At 44.7% G+C, this 25,702-nt stretch overlaps 1 protein-coding gene across 6 annotated transcripts in view; it reads right to left on the bottom strand.

The window, feature by feature from the left end:
* Positions 1-25,702, bottom strand: part of cracdl (CRACD like) — a 196,454-nt gene that overhangs the window by 37,810 nt on the left and 132,942 nt on the right. For 4 of the 6 annotated variants that reach the window (XM_033023218.1, XM_033023219.1, XM_033023221.1 and 1 more), the window contains 4 exons: positions 21,517-21,655; positions 15,466-15,627; positions 10,817-10,885; positions 344-595 (listed from right to left, as the gene is read on the bottom strand). In XM_033023218.1, the coding sequence (XP_032879109.1) occupies positions 344-595; positions 10,817-10,885; positions 15,466-15,627; positions 21,517-21,655 (622 nt within the window). The remainder of the gene's footprint in view (positions 1-343; positions 596-10,816; positions 10,886-15,465; positions 15,628-21,516; positions 21,656-25,702) is intronic. The other 2 variants (XM_033023222.1, XM_033023223.1) reach the window with 2 other exon arrangements.

Genomic DNA, 25,702 nt, shown 5'->3' with positions numbered 1-25,702 from the left:
CATTCTACAACCTTAAATGGCAACTTACCCACAGATGCTGCCTGACCTGCTGGGTGTGCCCTTCATGGTCTGGGATGTACAGCCATAATTCTAAGAATCTCACCATAAATTAACTTGGTGGCCAATCAATAACTCTCAATTATATTTTGGCATGGGGGGGAAAAACACCACAAAAAAAGTCTCCTTGTAATTGTAAATCATCCCTAATGTGTGTAGGGTCGTGCTAGTGTGCGGGGATCGCTGGTCGGCGCGGACTCGGTGGGCCGAAAGGCCTGTTTACACGCTGCGTCTCTAAACTAACCTAAATTAAAGTCAGCTCTCTGCATAAAGTGCGAATACTTACAGAAGAGGATCTTCGCTTGGTATGGGACCGCTGGTTCCGTGGTTTCACCGCCAGTCTGTGTCTCGCTGCTGAGTTATCCAAGCAGATGGACAGCACAGGCGGGGTGCTGAAGTCCACCACAGGTGAAGCGGGGCTTTCAGAAGACGAGATGTGAACCAGCGGTGACGTGGGACTTTGCGACCTCACCCGTGACCGTGTCTGAATGACCGCAAAGAGGGGACTGTTGGATCGGGAGGAAGGTCCCGGAGAAACCTGTAAAATACAAACCAAATCTCACATTACCCCCAAACATCCATATAACTTAATACTAGCTCTGGTGAGCTATTCCCATTGGAGCCTTCGGCCATACAATAACAACATTTAAAGGACACTTGGACAGATACACGAATAGGAAAGGTTTGAGGGATATGGGCCAAACGTGGGCAAATGGGATTAGCGTAGATGGGACATCTTGGTCGGCATGGATGAGTTGTGTCCAAGGGCCTGCTTGCTCCATGACGCTATAAATGTGTGAATTTTAGGTTTAGTAATCCAGCTATTTACTTCAATCCTATATGAACACATAACCTAGCATGTTGCTACAGCGCTTCACCATAGGGGTGGGGTAGAGAAGAGATAGAGTGGTAAAGAAAAGGAAAAAGAGAAAGAAAGAAAGAAAGAAAGAAAGAAAGTAACTGGATTCTTTGGAACCAAAGAGCCAAGTGCCAGGTGCAGTGTAAACAATGTTGTGTAGATAATGGGATGAATTGTTGAAACAAATCTTTTATCACCTGTCCACTTGTTCAGTCCAAATATAGATTCTGGATGTAATTCAAAGAGTGCAAAGAATGTTGTTTAGGTCAACATTCCTCCCTCAATCAAAACCACCAACAAAAGATGAACTGACTATTTAAGGGCCTGCCCCACTTGGGCGACCTAATACGCGAGTTCTGACGAGTTTGCCCTCGACTCATACTCGCAGAATGGTCGACACAAGGTCGTAGGAGGTCTTCGTAACTCTCCTTCATGCTCGAGAGTGGTCTCCGGTAATTCGAGGCCTCAGCTAGGTCAATATGTTAAAAAATGTCCGAGAGTAAAAAAAGGTCGCCATGGAAAATATCGCTACTTTTTTTACTCATAGGTTTAGTTGTAGTAGGTCGTAGTAGGTCGGCATGTTAGTAGTAGGTAATCGAGGGTAGTCGAAGGTAGTCAAGGGTGGTCGTAGATAGTCTTCATCATAGTCGAAGGGAGGTCAAAGGAGATCGAAGGAGGTCGTCTTCACTCTCCACTATTGAGTGTCCAATTTTCCCGAAGTTAGTCGAAGTTAGTCGTAGCTAGTCGAAGCTGGTCTTCGACATAGTCGAAGGAGGTCAAAGGAGGTCTTCAACATAGTCGAAGGAGGTCTTCAACATGTCATTTTTTCAAACTCTTCTAAACTCGCCAATTAGGTCGCCCAAGTGGGACAGCCCCTTTATTTAACTCTTCTATAAAAGTCTGGTTTCATAGGAAATGCATACTAGGCTACATGGATCAAAGCACACTTAAAACTCAAATCAGAAAGATGCACGATAAAAGGAATGAAAGTATATTGAAATATTTATATTAAATAGGTTGTTTTTATTGTACAAAATTCAGAAAGAGAGATTTCAATGGAGTAAGAGTTTTGAAGTCTGAATTACATAAATTAGTTAGTTATCACAAGTTATAAGATCATGTGACAAGAGCAGAATTAGGCCTTTCGGCCCGTCACTCCGCCATTCAATCATGGCCGATCCCCCCTAACCCCATTCTCCTGCCTTCTCCCCATAACCTCTGATACTCGTACTAATCAAGAATCTCTACCTTAAGTATATCCACTGACTTTGCCTCCACAGCCTTCTGTGGCAAAGAATTCCAGATTCGCCACCCTCTGACTAAAGAAATTCCTTCTCATCTCCATCCTAAAAGAACGTCCTTTAATTCTGAGGCTATGACCTCTAGTCCTAGACTCTCCCACTAGTGGAAACATCCTCTCCACATCCACTCTATCCAAGCCTTTCACTGTTCTATACGTTTCAATGAGGTCCCCCATTCTTCTAAGCTCCAGTGAGTACAGGCCCAGTGCCGTCTAACGATTTTGATGGCACTGTTATCCCAATTTCAACCAAGTGTACCAATGACTATTGTGAACTGGCAGTCTGCTATGATAGTTTGATTAATTCAAGATAAAGGTTCAAAGGTCAGTTTATTGTTACATGTACCAATTACGGTACAGTGAAACTCAAATTACCATACAGCCATGCCAACAAAAACCAACAAGACACACTACATATAAGTTAACATAAACATCCACCACAGTGGATTCCCCACAGGCAATAAAGTCTAATCTTCTTCGTCTTTATTCTCCCCCAGTCGGGGCAGTCGAACTATCCGCAGTCATTGCGATCGAAGCCCCGGTAGCCGGCAATCGAAGGCCCCGTGCCGGGCCGGTCGGAGCTCCTGCAGCGTGGAGCTCCCGAAGTCGGTCTCTAACCAGGGACCACGAGCTCCCGCAGGCTCCCGCGGTTGGAGCTCCCGCAGTCGGTCTCCAGCAGAGGCCGCCAGCTCCTCGATGTTAGGCCGCAGTGTGGACGGAGATACGATACAGAAAAAAAATCGCATCTCCGTTGAGGTAAGAGATTTAAAAATGTTTCCCCCAACCCCCCACATAATACAAACTAAAGAACACTAAAACATACATTTAACACATACCATAAAACAACAAAGAAGGAAGAGACAGACAGACTGTTGGCGAGGCAGCCATTGCGGGTCCACCTGGTGGCAGTAAATGTAGTTAATAAGGATCTATGATAGAAACATAACTCGACGAGTAATTCAAATTGGACCCAACTACTAAACAGTATCTATTGTTGACCAATGAAGACAAATTTAGCAAAGGTTCATTTCTAGAACCCTTTCCTTCTTGGACATTTCAAGAGTGCAGGTCTGTAAATCTCAGATTGTGAGCAGTACTCCCCATTCATGCCACTTCTGATTTGATGGTTCTTAGACAGCCACTGCAGTGTTGTTGCGAGGGCAATATTTCGAATATAGAGTTGAGTCCCAATGTACGTTGGCCACCACAGTAAGTGTAACGTGATGCCAAACTTGGGTCACACAGTTGCTCCTGGTTTCTATGAACTTTTATCAAAGCTCGCTTTAAATATAAACACAATGCCCAGACTCACAGGCTATGAAAGTACACAAGCACAGAACTTAGAACGCAGTTCAATATGAAGCATGGCAGCACTAATAGGTTTGACCAGACAATATTCAGGTCTATAACAATCAAAAAGCTATCATAATGGCCCCAGGAATGATTGGGTCAACATTGGATGAGCATTTGACGACACTGGCCCTGTACTCGCTGGAGTTTCGAACGATGGGGGATGACTTCATTGAAACTTAACAAATAGTACGAGGCCTGGATAGAGTGGAGAGGATGTTTCCACAAGTGGGAGAGTCTAGGACCAACGGCCATAGCCTCAGAATAAAAGGACGTTCCTTTCTGTGGAATTCATTGTCACAGACGGGCTGTGGAGGCCAAGTCATTAGGTATTTTTAAGGTGGAGATTGACGGGCTCTCGATTAGTACGGGTGTCTGGGTCTATGGGGGGGGGGGGGGGGGGGGGGAGGTAGGAGAATGGGGTTGAGAGGGAAAGATAGATCAACCATGAATGAATGGCGGAGTAGACTTGATTGGTCAAATGGTTTAATTCTGCTCGTATAATTTATGAAACCAAAAATATTGCAGATGGTGGAATTGTTTGTTTTTATATTTAAAAAGGCTAGAGGAAAACATTTGTCTGTTATTATAGACGGTCGATAGCCTGAAGTACCAGCATTGTTTCTCTCACTATGGATGCTGCCTAACCTCTGAATAATCCCAAAACACATCAGGTCCTGACCCAAAATGGTACCTATCCATGTTCTACTGAGAGAACATGCTGTCTGACTAATTGAGTTACTCCAGCACTTTGTTCTTGTATATTTCTATCCTTCACCTCACCTTCAGCTTACTTTCCTCACAATTCTCAACTCCTCAATCCTTTTGTCCCACACTTTCTGTCTTTTCACCTCTGTCCTTTCCCCACCCTCTGCCTATTGAAACCTCCCCTCACTTGTTACCTGCTGGGCTTTGTCCTGTCCCCCACCCACCCTCCCCATCCCCCCCATCCCCGCACAATCAGTCTGAAGAAGGGTTCCAGCCCATAACGTCACCCATCCATGTTCTCCAGACATGCTGCGTGTCTCGCTGAGTTACTCCGGCACTTTGTGCCTCTGTACATGTCTCCACCTATCACTTTCCAGTCTTTGTGTTCAAGAAGGAACTGCAGATGCTGGAAGATCGAAGGTACACAAAAATGCTGGAGAAACTCAGCGGGTGCAGCAGCATCTATGGAGCGAAGGAAATAGGCAACGTTTCGGGCCGAAACCCTTCTTCAGACTTTCCAGTCTTTGTCTTGCTCACACCTCTCCTTTCCTGCTTTCTCCTCCAGCTGGAACATCATCTAACTATTTCCTCCACAGATGCTGCTTGACCCACTGAGTTCCTCCAGTACTGTGTGCTTTGGTCAAGATTCCAACATCTGCAATCCTTTATGTCTTTGTCTTCAACATTTTGTGGTTTTAGTTCTATGGGAACTAGTGGTGGACTTGTAACCACCAGAGCAACACAGCCTTTAACTGCCAGTTACAGCAGAGTCTATTTGTTCTATTCACTTCATTTTTCCCTCCAATTTGGCGTGGATTTGTAATCTGGACATCTCTTCCAGGAGTGTACATTGCTTCTATGGCAGGGGAAAAGTAGGAATAGTGTATTTAGTGTTTGGAGATATAGCGTGGGTAGGTCCACTGAGTCCATGCCGACCAGCGATCCCCGTACACTAGCACTATCCTACAAACTAGGGACAATTTACAATTTTTACCAAAGCCAAATAACCTGGAAGCCTGCACAGTGTTGGAGGAAACCAGGTTACCCGGAGAAAACCCACGCGGTCACGGAGAGAACGCACATACTCCATTCAGACAGCAGTGAGCGCCCATAGTCAGGATCAAACCCGGATCTCTGGCGCTGTAAGGCAGCAACTCTACCGCTGCTCCATCATGCCGCACGTTGTACATTGTAGTTGGTCGCATGGGACAGGCTGAATGAATTAGAAGCTCTTTTTATGTCCATTAAATTCTGATTAAATTAGTAAATCACATCCAAGAATATGCAAAAGAAAGTATAATCCACTCAGGGATTCTAGGTGGCTACCATGTCAATTAGCCGGTTAGGAAGTTTAGAGATACAGCGCGGAAACAGGCCCTTCGACCCGACCAGAGACCCCCGCACATCAACACTATCCGACACGCACTAGGGACAATTTACATTTATACCAAGCCAATTAACCTAGAAACCTGTACGTCTTTGGAGTGAGAGAGGAAACCGAAGATCTCGGAGAAAACCCGCGCGGTCATGGGGAGAACGTACAAACTCTGAACAGATCGCACCCCTAGCCTGGATCGAACCTGGCGCTGCAAGCACTGCACCAACGCCAAGAGCAGAACTCGCTATCAAAACATGGAGGGGACGGGGGACAGAATTTTTTGGCGGCCGTGCGCGCATGCGCACACAGACACACACGCGCGAGGCTTCGGAGGTTCAATCAAAGATACTAGGGGAGCTCCTCTCGGATCTTTCGGCTCAATCTCAATCTCAACTCTGCCTGTCTCACCGGGTTAACTACAGCCCTGTCTGGACTGACGGGACACCAGCGCTATATTTCCCGCAAGCCCAGGCAGGTTAGCCCGACGGGACAGGCAGAGTTGAGCTGGGTTTAGCGCTGTTTCTCTGCGCTGGCTGTGGGCCTGGGGGTACAGCTCGCGTTTGACTCCAGACCTCTCTGGCCACCCGTGGGAGGGGGGGGGGGCACTCGGGACAGCGCCGGAGACCCGGCCGGGATCGATCCTGCCTGCGGATGAGGTGCAGGTCTGTGCCACGTCTCCCTCCTCCAATTACCGCGCTCTATCCTCAGTCCCACCCCCACTGCCTCGCGGAAAGCGGAGATTTTAAAATCGGGATCACAAAAACTTGGGGGGGGATAGATAGATATAATTTATTGCCACACAACCAGGGTCGGTGGAAATTTGGGTTGTCTGCAGCAGTACAATAATAAAGAACACACAATAAAACTGTAACACAAACATCCACCACAGCATTCATCACTGTGGTGGAAGGCACAAAAATTTGGCCAGTCCTCCTCCATTTCCCCCCCCCCCCCCGTGTACAGGACCAGAGTCAGTCCAGGATCGACTCTTCCTCACCGGAGACCGCGGCTTTAAGTTGTTGTAGGCCGCAGGCCGGCGGTCGAGATTTAAAGTCCCCGCCGCAGCCAGAAGCACCGTAGACTGCAGGGCCGGCGGTCGAAGCTCCCCTCCCGGGGTGATGGTAAGTCCATGCCGGGCCCGCGGTAGAAGTTGGCCGCGGGCCGGCAGTGATGGCTTCTTCCCCCCCCGGTTCCCCGCGAGGGATCCCGGGCTGTAGACGCCGCACCAGCTGGAGCTCTGCAGACCGCGGCTTCAGGCTGCGACTTCAGGCTGCCGGCTGCCCCGGGCCAGCGAAACGGAGCGCTCCCCTCCAGCGAGCCCCAACGAGGGCTCACCCGCTCCACGACGAGAGTCTACACTGCGCCTGCCGCTGAAGCCCCGGGCGCGTCTCCGGGAAAGGCCGCATCGATCCTTGATGTTAGGCCACGGGGGAGGCGACCTGGAAAAAGTCGCCTCTCCATGGAGGAGGCGACCGAATCGGTTTCCCCCTTACCCCCCCCACACCACCCCCCACACAAAACACACAAAGAAACATTAAATGCAGACTTTAAAACATACGAAAAAAATAAAAAAAGTTGAAAAAACTGACGCGCTGCTGACATGGCTGCTGCACAGAGCAGCGCCCCCACCTCTCAAAACATGGGGGGGACGTGTCCCCTCTGCCCCCCCGGGTTTTCCGCCCCTGACCAACGCTACCGCTGTGCCACCGTGCTGCCCTGACTAACACTTCAAGGGGTGGTTCCATTCCACATTCAAAGGCTGAACAGATACACTGGTGTGAGGGTGTTGGCTCTCTGAATGAATAGGACAAAAAGCAAGAAAGCAAAAGGGTCTCAATGAAAAGGTGCTGACAGCAACCTCAAGTTGTGTTCAAACACGTAATGCGATCCACTGAAGTGAAAAATAATTAAACAAACACATTCATAGCAGTCCTTTATCTGGGCTATTAATGATTTGCAAACGATCTGAAAAAGCCACCTCACAAGGGACTGCCATGCATAATGATACATTCTCACATCTATTCTCATGAAGCAATAATTTAATTATTCTGTCTGGGACACATGACAATAAAACACTCTTGATTCTTGAGAAAGCAGGTGGATAGCAGGAGAAAGCTTGAGAATATCTGCACTCAATCTGCTTGGAACTGTACAAACATGTGTCATGTTGTGGGATGACTAACTTCTGAATTATGGGAAGTGCAATGGGCAGCACAGTGGCGCCGAGGTAGAGTTGCTGCCTTGCAACGCCAGGGACCCAGGTTCAATCCCGACTATGGGTGCTGCCTGTACGGAGTTTGTACGTTCTCCCCGTGACCTGCGTGAGTATTTTCTGGGTGCTCTGGTTTCCACCCGCATCCCAAAGGCGTGCAGGTCTGTAGGTTAATTGGCTTCTGAAATCACAGGTTGGCACGGATCAGTGGGTTTCCACACTGTATCTAAAATCTAAACTAAATAATGAAATAAAGGGTCGGTCGTTCAGTTATTTTTTTTTACCCACAGCGTAATGAATACAAGTTGTCCCCAGTTTACAAACGACCAATGTACAAGCATTTGGGAGACTGGCGGGATGGATGTGCCGGCTGTGGGCATCTGTTCTTGACACCAACTGGAATTTTGCTACATCGAACCCAAAAATAATGCATTCTAGTTAACATATTGATGCCAATTCTGTGAGACATGCCACCTGGCCCCCAACAGCAAGGCCCTTTCTAAAACATAGAAACATAGAAAATAGGTGCAGGAGTAGGCCTTTCCGCCCTTCGAGCCATCATCGCCATTCAATATGATCATGGCTGATCATCCAAAATCAGTACCCCGTTCCTGCTTTTTCCCCGTATCCCTTGATTCCATTAGCCCTAAGAGCTATACCTAACTCTCTTGAATACATCCAGTGAATTGGCCTCCACTGCCTTCTGTGGCAGATAATTCCGCAGATTACCCTAACCATCAATGGCATTTAGACAATAGACAATAGGTCTTATCAACAATAAAATTGTGGATTACATGGATAGGACAGGTTTGGAGGGATATGGATCAAATGCGGGCAGGTGGGACTAGTTTAGCTGGGACATGTTGGCTGGTGTGGGCAAGTTGAGCTGAAGGGCCTGTTTCCACACTGTGTCACTCTATGACTAATTAAAAAAACAAAAAGAATATCATCAGGATTAAGAATGGTAGAATGAAGTTTATACAAAAATATAACCGGCCCCTATTGATCTTAGTGGAGAGAATTGGTGTGCAAGTATTTATGCATCTCTGTACATTTGGTTCCATCATTGTCAATGGACCAAAACGTGTGGGAGAGCGTGTTCACTCAGGTACACATTTAGCAATTGTGATGAAAGGTGTGTTACATGCCCCACCCTGCTGCTTTGCCTTGGATAAAGCTGAGATTGTGGACCAATAGTTGAAACAAGAGGATATAGTGGCACAGTGACACAACTGGTGGGGCTGCACCCTCACAGCACCAGAGATCCAGGTTCGATCCTTCCCTCTACTGCTGTCTGTGCAGGATTTGACCGTTCTCCCTGTGACTGTGTGGTATTCCTCCAGGGCTCTGGTTTCCTTACACATCCCAAAGATATGCGCGTTTGTAGGTTAATTGTAAATTGCCCCTAATGTTGTAGGGATGAGAAAATGAGATAACATAGAACATGAGATAACATGACTTGAGAATTAAGGGACAGAAGTTTAGGGGTAACATGAGGGGGAACTTCTTTACTCAGAGAGTGGTAGCTGTGTGGAATGAGCTTCCAGTGGAAGTGGTGGAGGCAGGTTCGATTTTATCATTTAAAAATAAATTGGATAGTTATATGGACGGGAAAGGAATGGAGGGTTATGGCCTGAGTGCAGGTAGATGGGACTAGGGGAGAATAAGTGTTCGGCACGGACTAGAAGGGCCGAGATGGCCTGTTTCCGTGCTGTAATTGTTATATGGTTATATGGTTATAACACAGTTTAAGGATAAGGGGGAAGTTTTTTAGGACCGTGATGAGAAAAACATTTTTCACATAGAGAGTGGTGAATCTCTGGAACTCTCTGCCACAGAAGGTAGTTGAGGCCAGTTCATTGGCTATATTTAAGAGGGACTTAGATGTGGCCCTTTTGGCTAAAGGGATCAGGGGGTATGGAGGGAAGGCAGGTACAGGATACTGAGTTGGATGATCAGCCATGATCATATTGAATGGCGGTGTAGGCTCGAAAGGCCGAATGGCCTACTCCTGCACCTATGTTCTATGTTTCTATCTATGAACACTTGATCAATGGTCAGTGTGGACACGGTGGGCTGAAGGGCCTGTTTCCATGCTGTATCTTTAAAACTAAACAATGAAGAGAAAATTGTGGAAAACAGTTTGCAGAAATCATAGACAAACTGTAGAGAAATTTGTCTGGCACCAATGACCAAAAAAAATCTAACTTCCCCTTAATTACATTAAAAAGTTCAAGTATCTGAACAAAGATAACATTCTCAGAATTTGGCAATAATAATTTCATGAAGAAATGACAACGGTTAAAAAAAAAACTGATAAGCTTTAAGTGTAAAAAAGTATAAATTCAGAACAATATCCGAACATACTTCTCAATTTCTACTCTCTAGCAGATTATTAATAAACTAACATGCCAGATCGTCATGTATTGTTGATGCTGGAATTTACCTTGTACTGTAATCTAAGTGAATTCTCACAACCATACCTCTCAACCAGCAAGCTGCAATGTACTATAATGCCCCTGTCACACTTAGGAAACCTGAACGGAAACCTCTGGAGACTTTGCGCCCAGCCCAAGGTTTCCGTGCGGTTCCCAGAGGTTGCAGGTGGTTGCCGGAGGTTGCAGGTAGTGGAAGCAGGTAGGGAGACTGACAGAAACCTCCGGGTACCTCCAGGAACTGCACGGAAACCTTGGGTGGGGCGCAAAGTCTCCAGAGGTTTCCGTTCAGGTTTCCTAAGTGGGACAGGGGCACAATTTCAATCAGGATGTGAGATGGACAATCTGTAGTCCAAGCTATTGAGCTAATTTTAACTGCTAATGAGTAGTCCATACTATCTTCAGGAGCAAACTACTTGGGACTTCAGATTCGAGTGGGATAGTTGAGAGGTATGCTTGCAGCTAATTATTTCTTTTTGATGGAACTCCCGAATTTGGGAGTTGTGTGAATTATTACCTGCTCTTCTTCTTCGCTGCCTGTCCCACCTAAAGTCAAAGAGCTATGATTCTTGTAATGGTCAGAGTACTGTGGAATGGAATTAGGAAAAGGTTCAGTCAAAAATGGCAAATTAAAATGGATATAATGTTACAGAATAAAACTAAGCTCCTCCTGCTTTTAATAACAAGGGTCTAACTGAAAGAGAATACGGGATAGAAATTAATTCAGAACCAATTAGTTTAGAACTTAGTTTGAAACTGATTTTTCTTTTAAGAAGCAAAAAAAGAAAAAAAGGTTACACACAACGAGGTTATTTTAATGACCGGTTGCGGCTTTGCTGGTAGAGTCGCTGTCTCACAGCGGCAGAGACCTTGGTTCAATCCTGTGTGGAGTTTGCAAGTTCTCCCTGGGACCACATGGGTTTCAGCGGGGTGCTCCGATCTCCCCTCACATCCCAAATACACATGTGGGTTTTTTAGGTTAATTGTCCTCTGTAGACAGCCCCTAATGTACAGTGAGTTGATGCAAAAGTGGGATAACATGAGAATGGTGTGGACAGGTGATAGGTGGGCAGTGGGGACTATGGGCCTGTCTCTACCTGTATCTTTCAATCCTACAATCAAACCAAGATGGCCAAGACAAGCTGTGTTTCCAAATTTTAGCGATACACAGATGTGGAAGTAGTGTAGATCAAGATGGTACGCAATGATGGAAGAGAAGACATTGGGCTTTTTGGACAGTTTGTTTGGGTGACCTGGAATCACAATCACAAACTGTGAGATCAAAACTTTAAGATGTCAGGAGATCCTGCTTTACCAAAGGAACAGTGGATCAATGGAACAGGTTGGACCCTTATGCAATGATAAGTTGATGCATTATTTCAAGTGGCAGCTGGACCAGTTTCTAGTTGATAGACACAAAATGCTGGAGTAACTCAGTGGGTCAGGCAGCATCTCTGGAGAGAAGGAATGGGTGACGTTTCGGGTTGAGACTCTTCTTCAGACTCAACCCGAAACGCCACCCGTTCATTCCCTCCAGAGATGCTGCTTGTCCCGCTGAGTTACTCCAGCATTTTGTGTCTATCTTCGATTTAAACCAGCATCTGCAGTTCTTTCCTGCACCGTTTCTAGTTGAAGTTGGCATCAGCTGGCACAATAGATCAGTGTAGTGCAACATCAATCATGGCCAGAGCAGTCTTCTGTGCTCTCACTTTTAACCTGTCTTTAGATTTCAAGTCACTTCGTTTTCAAATATAAGTACACCGTGTACGATCTAAACAGCCCGGGTGTTGGACAAGAAGGTAGAACATGGAATGCGTAGAGTGACTCAAACTATTTCTAATTGTTCCACAAAGTGATTTGGTAAGTGGGAGGTGGCCGCGCGCATTGTGCCTTGTTAATGATGAAAATTACCATGTGAAGAACATGTACTGTATTAACATCTCGCTAATAGGGAACAATTATCTTTTTGCCCTCGTTAATGCAGTCAGGCATCTTTACACCACATTCGTAGAGTGTAGTAAATTTATAAAGATATAAGGCGTATACAATTTTATTTTACTAATATTAGTAGTGCAGCTTTGTTTTCATGCAAATAGTAAAAATAATCTTTTTGCTGCTTTTTTTCAAAAATGCATTTGCAAAAATGTAAATCATTTTGAAATACATTAGCAGGTTACATTCAGAATGGAAATTGGAATAGGTCTTTACTTTCATCGCTTCTGCAGCCCTCGAAAGGCTTGCCGCATTGTGTGGAATTCTATTAATTTCATTCAAAATGCAATATTTTACGTGGTACAGGAATTGAACCATTGTGGTTGTCCTTGTACAATCCTTGCAGAACATGCAGCAGATCTTTTCATTTAACATTTTATAATGTTTTGAATGTGTGAAATTCTATCATCGTTTAGGTCTCCAAGGCAAACTACTTAGAAACCCACAAAGGCAGAGTTCTGTTTGTTTCATATGAAGTGCTTGCACCATGTTCTTTGATGAGGGGGTTATTTGGTTCAGCTGTTAAGGAGGCAGGGATAGTCAGTGGCACCTGATGCAAATGTCAGGCTTGGGACCAGCTGCAGACATGGAACAGCATTGCCATTAGTGACAAAACGGGATGAAGGAGCAGTACTTCATTATGTCTGTGTTATTGAATTATTGACTAAATGGTGGCTATGGTAACATATTCTCTTATATATTCTGTGCTAAATATTTACGAGAATCTGGAATACTAGGATGGCATGGTGGTGCAGTGGTGGATTTGCTGCCTTACAGCGTCAGAGACTTGGGTTCAGTCCTGAATACGGGTGCTTGCCTGTACAGAGTTTGTACGTTCTCCCCGTGACTGTGTGGGTTTTCTCCTGGTTCCCCGGTTTCTTCCCACATTCCATAAATGTACAGGTTTGTAGGTTAATTGGCCTCTGTAAATTGAACCTCATGTGTAGGATAGTGCTCCTGTACGGGGATCGCTGGTCGGCACAGACTCGGTGGGCCGAAGGGCCTGTTTCCTTGCTGTCTCTAAACTAAACTAAACTAATGTTGAATACTAATACAGGAGAGAGGATTTAAATGTAGATTTTTTTTTGTTGGTGAGCTACACTGTGTATTCCTATTTCATGGTATTCAGTGATTAAAGTTTATCTCGAATTTCTCAAAATACACAGTCAGAGCTGGTTGCATGTATCATGTGCGTGAAACTTACTAACGCATGCAAATTATTGCAACAATATTGCAGCTTAATGGCCAAGAAAGATTGGATTTTACGGGACATTGGACAGTAACTGATAACACTAAATAAGTATGTCAACAAACACTAATAATGCCCCTGTCCCACTTAGGAAACCTGAACGGAAACCTCTGGAGACTTTGCGCCCCACCTAAGGTTTCCATGCGGTTCCCGGTGGTTGCCGGAGGTTGCAGGTAGTGGAAGCAGGTAGGGAGACTGACAAAAACCTCCGGGAACCTCCGGGAACCGCACGGAAACCTTGGGTGGGGCACAAAGTCTCCAGAGGTTTCTGTTCAGGTTTCAAAAGTGGGACAGGGGCATAAGACCATTTTTTTTGGGGGTGGGGGAGATAGAAATAGAAATGTCAGTTGAAAATGAAATGGAATTAAATATAAATGGGACAGAGAAACTCATGACCTGCTGGTTGGTTTGGAATTTGAACGAATGACACGCTAGAATATTTTGTGGCATGAAACATACAAACAGTCATAAAAATCAGCAGAAAAAGGTCACTCAGTCCCTCATGCTTTGTTGTTCAATAACATCATCGTTGACTTAACAGTAATATCAAACTTCACATCCCTGGTAGCCTTTCGCCCTCCAAGTATTGAAAGCTCGGTCTTAAAAAATAATCAGACTCTGCTTCTCATACCTTTTAAGGAACAGAATTTCAGAATAAAAAGAAATGCCTTGTCCTAGGCTCTTCTAAACAACAGCCCCTTGTTCTAGTTTTTCTCACAAGAGAAAACGTCCTCTCCACTGTCAAGACGTTACAAGACCGTGCATGTTACAATTAAGTCCTCCTCTCACTTCTCAAATCCAGCAAGTACAAGTCTAAACCGTCTCAAGCTTACTCATAAGGCAACCACCCATCCAGGTATCAGTCTAGAAAGTCTTTGAACTGCTTCCAATGCATTGGCCTCCTTCCTGAAATAAGGAGGCCAATAGTTGCTCAAGATAAAGGCTAAGCAATGTCCTTTAACAGGAGCCCAACTCCTCTACATTTACATGTCACCTCCCATGTACAAAACAGACAGCTTTCTGAACATATCTAACTAATATGTGATGTGCGGTAGCTCTTCCCAAAAGTCTAAAATGCCAGAAATATGGCGCGGTCATTGATATTTGATGAGAAAATGTAAACAGAGTTCTTCTGCCCCTGTCAAAGGTTCCTAACCAAATAATGCCTGTTCTCCGAGTCACAGACTAGTTGAGTCTGTTCCTTTTCTATTCCAGATTCTGCATTGTCAGGCAACTATCAAAGTGTCAGATAGTGGTGTGAATTGTCAGACTACTATCTGGTATTATGCATCAGTTGTCCTATGGCCATCTTTGTGGACCAACACACTCGTACTCCCCTTCCATTCCTCAAGGCATGGTATAATCCTGATTTGTATAATGGAATGAAATGTATTAACGTACCAGTGACCAGTTACTGATTTGAGATAGACATAAAGTGCTGGAGTAATACAGTGGGTCAGGCAGCATCTCTGGAGAAAAAGGATGGGCCACGTTTCGGATCGCACCCATCCTATTTCTCCAGAGCCTGACTTGTTGAGTTACGCTAGCACTTTGTGTCTACCTTGGGTACAAACCAGCATCTGCACAGTTCCTTTCTACACCCACTTGAGCTAACAATCTAAAGTATCGGGCATTGGACCCGTGACCTGAAATCACTTATCTTAACACCATCGCCGAGAATGGAAACGTTTGCCATAACTCCTCACTTCCAATCTCTCTTGGTTAAACATTGTAAAATGAAGGGTGATTCCATGGCTGGGCCCTCAGAGCAGGTATACAAGCCTGATTTTCAGAGATGAGTTCCTTGGAAGCTTTATTTTCCACTGGGAGTGCCGGATCAATGCTGTACGTGACTGATTATTGTTATAACTGGTTACGTGACTGGCCATTGCAATTGATGTGATTCGACTCTGAGAGCCCTGTACCTTGGCTAGCTGGCTACGTGCTAAAGCTTCGTGGATAGGGGAGCTTTCTGGTGGACTTCTGGGCAATCCATCATCTTCAGAACTTGCACCGGTATCTTCCATCTTCTTTGCCTGTATTGACGTCGGAGGTGGTCCCAGTTTAATATTTTGCTGTACTTTTAACTGCAACAAACATTAAGAAAAAAGTACAGATGAGTTATACATGTTACGATCTCCAAGGATACAGTCCAGCCTATCGCTACGGCTTCACCATTCTTGAATGGTTCTTTAGTTGGCTTCAGCCAGTTGTACATTAAGCAAAAACTGCTCACAGTAAATAGTATCCACGGGCACCAGTGCCATAGTTACGATCAGTTTGTGGATCAACAGCACGGTCAGAGTCAGAGCAGATTGACCATAAAGAAATGTTCATGGGTGTGAGGGAAAGGAATTTAATAGCATGGTTTGATAGTTACTCTCGTTACCGTACCTGGATTTGAGCAAGTGGGGAGATTTGATCAAGCATAAACAATCGCACATATGACTGCAAGGCAGGTATGAAGATTGATTAGAAATAAGTTTAACCTCACTGCAGTGGCCAAGCTTGCAGACCACTTGATGCCCTTGGCTTATTGCCCATCTCAATGACAATGCACAAATTGCATTTTGTTTTTGCAAAACAGGATGCTTGGGTGGACTATGCGAGTTCTTTAAGAATAAGGAGTAAGCCATTTAGAACGGAGACGAGGAAATACTTTTTCTCACAGAGAGGGGTGAGTCTGTGGAATTCTCTGCCTCAGAGGGCGGTGGAGGCAGGTTCTCTGGATGCTTTCAAGAGAGAGCTAGATAGGGCTCTTAAAGATAGCGGAGTCAGGGGATATGGGGGGGAAGGCAGGAACGGGGTACTGATTGGGGATGATCAGCCATGATCACATTGAATGGCTTGGAGGGTCGAATGACCTACTCCTGCACCTATTGTCTATTGTCTAAGGGACCGTAAATGACCGTAAATTGGGAATCTACCCAATTATCGATATTAAAAGGTTGAGATATTTAGATATGAAAGTTATCTGTTCAGAAAAATGAAAGACATTGAACCTATTTCAGTAGCTTCCTGTTAGTCTGTAAACCCCTAACCAAGAGTTGCATCCACAGTTCACTAAAGACCATGGGGTTCAGAAGGTAGACCAGGAACAACATCAGATTGGTGCAAAAGATAGTCCAAACTGTGTTGACTGCACCTTGGAAAGATATTAAAAAGCATGTGAATGATCATACTATTGTCTTGAGATAGGAACAGGGTAAAGTGGGGCAGTGGACAAAATGGAGGAAAGCCAGGAAGAAGTGGTGATGATAACTGGACACACAGTGAATCGTTAGCAGATCAGAGCCAAATAAAGTTTGGGAACTAACATAATTTACAGTAATAGACACAAAATGCTAGAGTAACTCAGTGGGTCAGGCAGCTTCCCTGGAGAAAACAGATAGGTGATGTTTCGGCTCACAACCCATCTTCAGTTTCGACCCAAAATGCTGCCTCCCCATTTTCCGTTTTTGCGTTTTTACAAAATGGTAGATCATCTAATTGCGTAATATTGTCAAAAAATGTAATTAGGGACAAAGAAAAAAAATTACTAGAATTCAGAAGATTGAGGGGGGATCTTATAGAAACTTACAAAATTCTTGGTGGTTTGGTAGTGATTCTTGCCATAGAGGGAGTACAGAGAAGGTTCACCAGACTGATTCCTGGGATTCCAGATGACTTTCATATGAAGAAAGACTGGATAGACTCGGCTTGTACTCGCTAGAATTTAGAAGATTGATGGGGGATTTTATAGAAACTTACAAAATTCTTAAGGGGTTGGACAGGCTAGATGCAGGAAGATTGTTCCCAATGTTGGGGAAGTCCAGGACAACGGGTCACAGTTTAAGGATAAGGGGGAAGTCTTTTAGGCCCGAGATGAGGAAAACATTTTTCACACAGAGAGTGGTGAATCTCTGGGATTATCTGCCACAGAAGGTAGTTGAAGCCAGTTCATTGGCTATATTTAAGAGGGAGTTAGATGTGGCCCTTGTGGCTAAAGGGATCAGGGGGTATGGAGAGAAGGCAGGTACAGGATATTGAGTTGGATGATCAGCCATGATCATATTGAATGGCGGTGCAGGCTCGAAGGGCCAAATGACCTACTCCTGCACCTATTTTCTATGTTTCTATGTTTCTATGTTTCAGGATGGGACATTTCTTCAGACCCGAAACATCACGTATCCATGTTCTCCAGAGATGCTGCCTGACCCGCTGAATGACTCCACCACTTTGTGTTGATCTTTGGTATGAACCAGCATCTCATACTGTACAGTGAGCTGGTCTCAGAAGATGATTCATCGCCTGCAATAGCTGCTGAGAGCCTGTTTCTGAGCCTCCTACACTAATAACTCTCCAGGGCACTTAGTGACTGTAGTGTTCAAGTGCTCTGTCAACACGGAAGCACATTCAATTTTCCTTCAGATATTGAGATTTCCATGTGGGGGTTTACACAAAGCTATGTACAGTCACTTTGGCCGTGTAAATGTGTGGTTGTGTACTTTGAAACAATAGAAAAGGCACTGAATGGGATAACATTGATCATCCTGAACTAGGTAGATTTCGGTCCGGTTTTAGTGATATATATCCAGTTCTGCCAGATTTCTGTTTGTTGAATTATTAATAACAGGATTTTAATCCGGTGAAAATGAAACACATTTGGCCTACCACTATATATTAGAGATAGCTGTGTACAATAAATCCAGAATGCTCTTGATATAAGAGGGACACTATGGTTCTCACCACCATTTCTGTGCTCTCGAGTAAAAGACAAAACTGTGGTTAACTCCGAACACACAAAAGTTACAGTAGACTTTTAGACTTTAGAGAGCTTCGGGCCCACCGAGTCCGCGCTGACCAGAGATCACCCCGTACACGAACACTACCCTACACACTAGGGACAATTTACAAGTTTACCAAAGTTTACCAATTTACAAGTTTACCATCTGCAAACCTGTACATCGTTGTAGTGTGGGTAGAAACCGGAGCACCTGGAGAAAACCCACACGGTCACTGGGAGAACGTGCAAACTCCATACAGACAGCACACGTGGTCAGGATTGAGCCCGGGTCTCTGGCGCTGTAAGGCAGCAGCTCCTGTGCTGTGCCACTGTGCTGCCCTGCACAAGTTGTAATGTTTCACCAAATACTTTGTGCAAAATGCTTCTCCCCACCTTCCTCCCCATCAATGTACCTTGGCTGACACGGAGTGCACACTTTGCACTAAATAGACTTGTTGGAGGAGTCAAGTCTTGCCACCTCAAGTTTACGTAACATTTTACTGATGTGACATTCATTAATTTGCAATAAGTTCTCCATTTCTAACAATTAGCCACTGAAATCATTCCTCCAGCCGGTCATTTTTAAATGTTAAATTTTAAATAAAATTTTTTGAAATTCCCTTATGGTTACTTTTCTATCCAAACACTTAATTACACAATATGGTGACAAATAACTGCAGATGCTGGTTTACCAAAGAAAGACACAAAGTGCTGGAGTAACTCAGTGGGTCAGGCAGCATCTCGGGAGAACATGGATAGGTGATGTGTCGGGTTAGAAGAAAGGTCCCGTCCTGAAACGTCACGTTTTTTTTTCTTTGTGCCCAATTACATTTTTGGCAATGTGACGTAGTTTGGATGATCTACCATTTTGTAAAAATACATTTCTTCAAAACCATTTGTGTGAAATTATTTGTATCTGCCTTATAGCCACAAAGTGGGTCGAATATGATGTTTGATCAGCGAGGTGACACTGTTAACAGTGCAGCAATCATTCAGTGGTGCCCAGTAGCATCATCCTAAATGTTTTTTTCTAGTCTACGGATTGGGGCTGAGGCACAACACCTCCCGACTCAGAGGCAGGGATGTTACTAACGTTGTCAAAGTTAGCACTGAGGGCACGGTGGCGCAGCGGTAGAGTTGCTGCCTTATAGCGCCAGAATTCGATTCCGGGTTCGATCCTGACTATGGGCGCTGTCTGTACGAAGTTTGTACGTTCTCCCCGTCACCTGCGTGGTATTTTCGCCGGGAGCTCAGGTTTCCTCCCACACTCCAAAGACGTATGGGTTTGTAAGCTAATTGGCTTGGTAAAATTGTAAATTGTCCCTCGTGTGTAGGATAGTGTTAGTGTGTGGGAAACGCTGGTCAGAGCGGACTTGGTGTGTCGAAGGGCCTGTTTCCGCGCTCTCTCTCACTAAACTAAACTAAAGGGACAAAGGCCACTGGCCTTTATTGTGGTCATTTTCAAACTGTGACTAAACGCTTCAAGTGATTCATTAAAATGACAACACATTTGTTTAAATGAGTGAAAGACGCAGCATGGAAACAGGGCCTTCGGCCCACCGAGTCCACGCCAACCATTGGTCACCCGTGCAAAACGATGTTCTATGTTATCCCGCTTTCGCACCCGCTCCCTGCACCCTGGGACAATTAACCTACAGACCTGCACGATTTGGGGATGTGGGAGGAAATAGGAGCATCTGGAGGAAACCCACGCGGTCCCAGGGAGAACGTGCAAACTGCACGCAGACAGCACCCGAGGTCAGGATCGAACCCGGGTCTCTGGCGCTGGGGGGCAACAACTCTACCAGTTGCTAGACATAAATTAAACTGTTTTAGTGGGTCCCTTCGCATCCCAATTAATACTTCAATCTGAATTATTAATCTTGATCTACGCCTCAGCCTCTTTATCCACAGGGGTGGAGTAAACACCTGCTCCTGTCAATAACACATTCCCAGGAGAACTGTCAGGAGGCAAGCATTTTGTCACTTAACTTATTGGGGAATAATGTCAAAGGAAAAATTGTCAATAATGACAATGGCAAATAATGTTATTGTGGCGATGAACTTGCTCTTCGTAGGTAGGGCAAAGGATTTAAATGTCTTTCTCCTGGGCTGAATACTGATAATGCTTCTTACATATTGTGTATGTTTTGGAGCTGAACATGATGCGGGAACAGAAGGATGACATTACTGGAAAATAGGTCTAGCGTGATGAGGATTAATATTGACATAATAAGCCCAGCACTGACTGCCCATGGTGACCAGTCTAACGCCAGGTCTAATACTGGTCTATCATATAGCATATGCTGAATGCTGGTTGTGCAGGATGCTAAAATAATGTAGCATCATTACCCAAACTGAGCATGGAGCAAGCTGCCAGAGTACTGATAGAGTTTCCCGATGATATGGGCAGCACGGTGGTGCAGAGGTAGAGTCGCTGCCTTACCGTGCCAGAGACCCGGGTTAGATCCTGACTATGGGTACTGTCTGTATGGCGTTTGTACATTCTCCCTGTGACCGCATGGATTTATCCAGGAGTTCCAGTTTCCTCCCACAATCCAACGGTGTACAGGTTTGGAGGTTAATTTGGCTTCGTTCAAAATTATAAATTGTCCCCAGTGTGTAGGGTTGTGCTTGTGTACGAGTGTAGGGAATCGCTGGTGGCCGTGGACTCCGAGGGCTGAAGGCCCTGTTTCCATCCTGTATCTCTAAACTAAACCAATGAGCTAGATGAGGCAGGTACAATAATCACATTTAAAAGCCACTTGGACAGTTGCATGTGTTGGGAAGATTTAGAGGGAAATGGGCCAAATGCAGGTAAATGGGACTCGCTTAGATGGTGCATCTTGGTCAGCATGGACAGGTTGGGCCTAAGGGCCTGGTTACCTGCAATATGATTCTTCAATTCAATTGACAATACCAAGCTAACAGCAACACTCGTAACGTGGTCTGTCACTGTAATTCACAGAGTACACTTCCCCAAATTATTGCTGTCCTGTGATGCTTAATGAAAAAGACATTAGCAAGGACAACAAGCAAGTACAGAAATGGTCACCTTTACGCTGTCTAACGACAAGTAGTAATCCTCACCCTTTGTACTGGCACGCGGAGTACACCCACTTGGGAGAGTTTAAAAAAAACCTATTAAATGGTATTTAGCAACCAGATGACAATAATGCACATTAGTACACAGAAATGACATCTTCATTACCTGTAAAGCTCTGATAGGCGCAGATACACTCTCTTGTGAAAACACTCGAACGGGCTGAGCAGGTTGCTGCACAGATGTGTCTGGGATGAAGATGCTGTCGTGTGACAGAGCCCGAATTCCCATGACACTTTTAAGATCACTGGAAGAGGAAACAAACAAGACTGCAGAAAATGTGCTGTAGTACCAAAAGAGTCAATCAACAAAGACATGTTGAGATCATTTGTTCCATTGCCAATAGATTGAGTTGTCCCCTGAAGCCGCACAGTTTTATGGGAATGCAACAACACCTTCACCTGCCATAAATCATACCACTAAATATTTATATATAACGCAAGATAAAACCTTAATTTGAACCAATTTGGAATTGGGGGGAAATTGCTCAAATGTATAATTTTTCCGTATTAGAAGTCAAGCCATTATACAAAACTAGCAGAAATGAACAACATGTCCTGAATGTAGGAAAAAACCAACATGCAAAACACGACTTCCACTTAAAATAAAATCGGATTTCTGATTTTCGAAACAAGCAACTGCAGGTGCTGGTTTACACAAAAGGACACAAAGTGCTGGAGTAACTCAGCAGGTCAGGCAGCATTTCTGGAGAACATGGATCGGTGACGTTTCACGTCGGACTGAAGAAGGGTCCCCACCTTGAAACGTCATCCGTCCATGTCCTCCTGAGATGCTGCCTGACCCGCTGAGTTATGCCCCTGTCCCACTTAGAAAACCTGAACGGAAACCTCTGGAGACTTTGCGCCCCACCCAAGGTTTCCGTGCGGTTCCCGGAGGTTGCAGGTGGTTGCCGGAGGTTGCAGGTGGTTGCCGGAGGTTGCAGGTGGTGGAAGCAGGTAGGGAGACTGACAAAAACCTCCGGGAACCGCACGGAAACCTTAGGCGGGTGGGGCGTAAAGTCTCCCGAGGTTTCCGTTCAGGTTTTCTAAGTGGGACAGGGGCATTACTCCAGTACTTTGTGCCCTTGTGTTTCTGATTTTGTTTAGTTGTAATGGTTTCAGATGGTTAGATATAGACACGGTGGAAGCCAGGAGGCAACTTGTTCAATCTGCATTACTGCCGGGGGGGGGGGGGGGGGGGGGGGGGGGGGGGGGGGCGGGGGGGGCATCAGAAGCCATCTTGGTGGTGCTCCATCATTCTCCCAAGGAAACTCTGCCACCTCTCAAGATCTGGATAGTATATGTCATGCACTGCAAGCTATGCAGCTAATAGAGTGCCCGCTAACTCCCCGAGGATCACTGCTACCCTAGAAAAACAGCAGCTCAGTAATTGTTGTTCCCACCAGTTGGCATCTTTCCCAATCATTCTCACAAAGGGACGGTTTCCTGCACACCCAGCCTTCATTAGCTCTAATCACCTTTCGTCATGGAATGGCACGACCCGTATATTTCAAAGCGCCCAGAAAGCTGAACCTACACTGTGTAGGTTACATCTATCGTAGAACAACATTGAACGTGTTTGAAAATATTGATCGTGTTTGAAAATAAATATTAATACATGTTCGAGAAGTGCCTGACCCTGAGCCCTTTGTGTTGCACAGTTTGAAACAGGATAGAATTAAATTACTTAGTGTTTAAGAAGGAACTGCAGATGCTGGAAAATCGAAGGTACACAAAAATGCTGGAGAAACTGAGCGGGTGCAGCAGCATCTATGGAGCGAAGGAAATAGGCAACGTTTCGGCCCGAAACATTGCCTATTTCCTTCGCTCCATAGATGCTGCTGCACCCGCTGAGTTTCTCCAGCATGTTTTGTGTGCCTTAGAATTAAATTACAACCTTTAGATTTTCAGTAGAGGAAAGAAGACTGAAATTGGAAGCATATTATTTCCACTTGGGGAGCTATTAATTTTGTAATACATTTTGAAGGTTTAAACAACACAGCCATTATATAATTTATCATTGTGGTCAACTAGCTGATAGTGGAACAACTACATAAAAGCACTGGCTGTTACCCTACTTTTTAAAATGTACCAATTTTGTAAGAATAACTCAGATTGAAGGGACGATGGTTTCACGATTTCTATCTCTCTCTGACTCCAATGCACAAGTATTTGTACTGAATGATGGAGTAATTCTGGCACACTGTACTGACGGATGTAACATGGAATTACGTGGAATCAGAAGGAAGTAAAAGCTGAACTATGTTTAGATAAATAGGTTGGGTTAAAAGAAAAGAAAACAATACTCTGGAAGTCTGTGATATCACACAGCTCAACTCCCCAAGCGGCCTCACTGTCCCCTTTTCATCTTCGTACAAAGGAATGAGTCCCATTCAGAATAAATCATTACTCAAATTGCCAGGAAGCGTGAGGGTGCCCTAAATAGGGTGTAATCCCATAGCCCTGAGATGTGGTCCTGTGCTGCAGATGAGATGTGGAAATAAACCTGGGACAATTGTCCTTCCGAGCGACAATGGCAGCTCTCTTCCACTTGCCCTGCCTCGGTCCGGAAAGGTTAGACTGTCAGGGTAAATCGATGCCTTTGCTGCTAGGACTGCAGATGCTGCTTTACACTGAAGATAGACACCAAATGCTGAAGTAACTCAGCGGGTCAGGCAGCATCTCTGGAGAAAAGGAATAGGTGTCGTTTCGGGTGGAAACCCTTCTTCAGATAGAGCCAGGGGAAGTGAAACAAGAAGTATAAAACGGTTCAGAACAAATCAGAGCCAGCACCAAAGACCGAGGAAAGGTAGACCCCACAACAGTCATATTTTGGCTGTGGAAGAGCTGATAACGAAGGGATATATAGATGCAAACAGTGGAACTGGCAGGACAACTAGAGTGGTGGAGAGAGAGGGAATGCAAAGGTTACTTGAAATTAGAGATATTGAGATTATTGACATTTCTATTTAAATCCATGTCATTTTTAACTTTTTTTAAATATTAGCTGAAAAGAACATTGTTGTTTCTAATTGATGTGGTTCTATTGTTTATTCTCGTTTATTTTCATAATATATTCTCATAATTTTCATAAATAATAGACTCAGTTAACAATTAGAAAGAAGTGAAATACCCAAAACAATTAAATCACTTTAAAGAAAATGATCAATTAAGTTGTCTTAACTATAAATTCCGACCTGACTTGTTTTCAAGTTTCATTTGGCTAAAATTAATTTGCAAACGTGTGACAATGAAGGTGTGGTTTAAGGCATGTTTTTTTTAAATTTTACACATATTTAATTCTGGGTCAGCTTTTCAGATCAGTCATGAACTTATCATTTTCCTGTTTCCCTGTTTCCTTTATCATGGTTACTTGTTTGCATATCTTGTTTATCATGGTTACTTGTTTGCATATCTTCATTCATTTGGTCCTTTTCACAATGGCAGGCAGTGACTAGTGGGGTACCGCAAGGCTCAGTGCTGGGACCCCAGCTATTTACAATATATATTAATGATCTGGATGAGGGAATTGAAGGCAATATCTCCAAGTTTGCGGATGACACTAAGCTGGGGGGCAGTGTTAGCTGTGAGGAGGATGCTAGGAAACTGCAAGGTGACTTGGATAGGCTGGGTGAGTGGGCAAATGTTTGGCAGATGCAGTATAAAGTGGATAAATGTGAGGTTCTCCATTTTGGTGGCAAAAACAGGAAAGCAGACTATTATCTAAATGGTGGCCGACTAGGAAAAGGGGAGATGCAGCGAGACCTGGGTGTCATGGTACACCAGTCATTGAAAGTGGGCATGCAGGTGCAGCAGGCAGTGAAGAAAGTGAATGGTATGTTAGCTTTCATAGCAAAAGGATTTGAGTATAGGAGCAGGGAGGTTCTACTGCAGTTGTACAGGGTCTTGGTGAGACCACACCTGGAGTATTGCGTACAGTTTTGGTCTCCAAATCTGAGGAAGGACATTATTGCCATAGAGGGAGTGCAGAGAAGGTTCACCAGACTGATTCCTGGGATGTCAGGACTGTCTTATGAAGAAAGACTGGATAGACTTGGTTTATACTCTCTAGAATTTAGGAGATTGAGAGGGGATCTTATAGAAACTTACAAAATTCTTAAGGGGTTGGACAGGCTAGATGCAGGAAGATTGCTCCCGATGTTGGGGAAGTCCAGGACAAGGGGTCACAGCTTAAGGATAAGGGGGAAATCCTTTAAAACCGAGATGAGAAGAACTTTTTTCACACAGAGAGTGGTGAATCTCTGGAACTCCCTGCCACAGAGGGTAGTCGAGGC

This window comes from Amblyraja radiata, chromosome 6, assembly GCF_010909765.2.
Source record: "Amblyraja radiata isolate CabotCenter1 chromosome 6, sAmbRad1.1.pri, whole genome shotgun sequence".
NCBI classification, from domain to species: domain Eukaryota; kingdom Metazoa; phylum Chordata; class Chondrichthyes; order Rajiformes; family Rajidae; genus Amblyraja; species Amblyraja radiata.
This window is presented reverse-complemented; position numbering and strand designations above follow the sequence as displayed.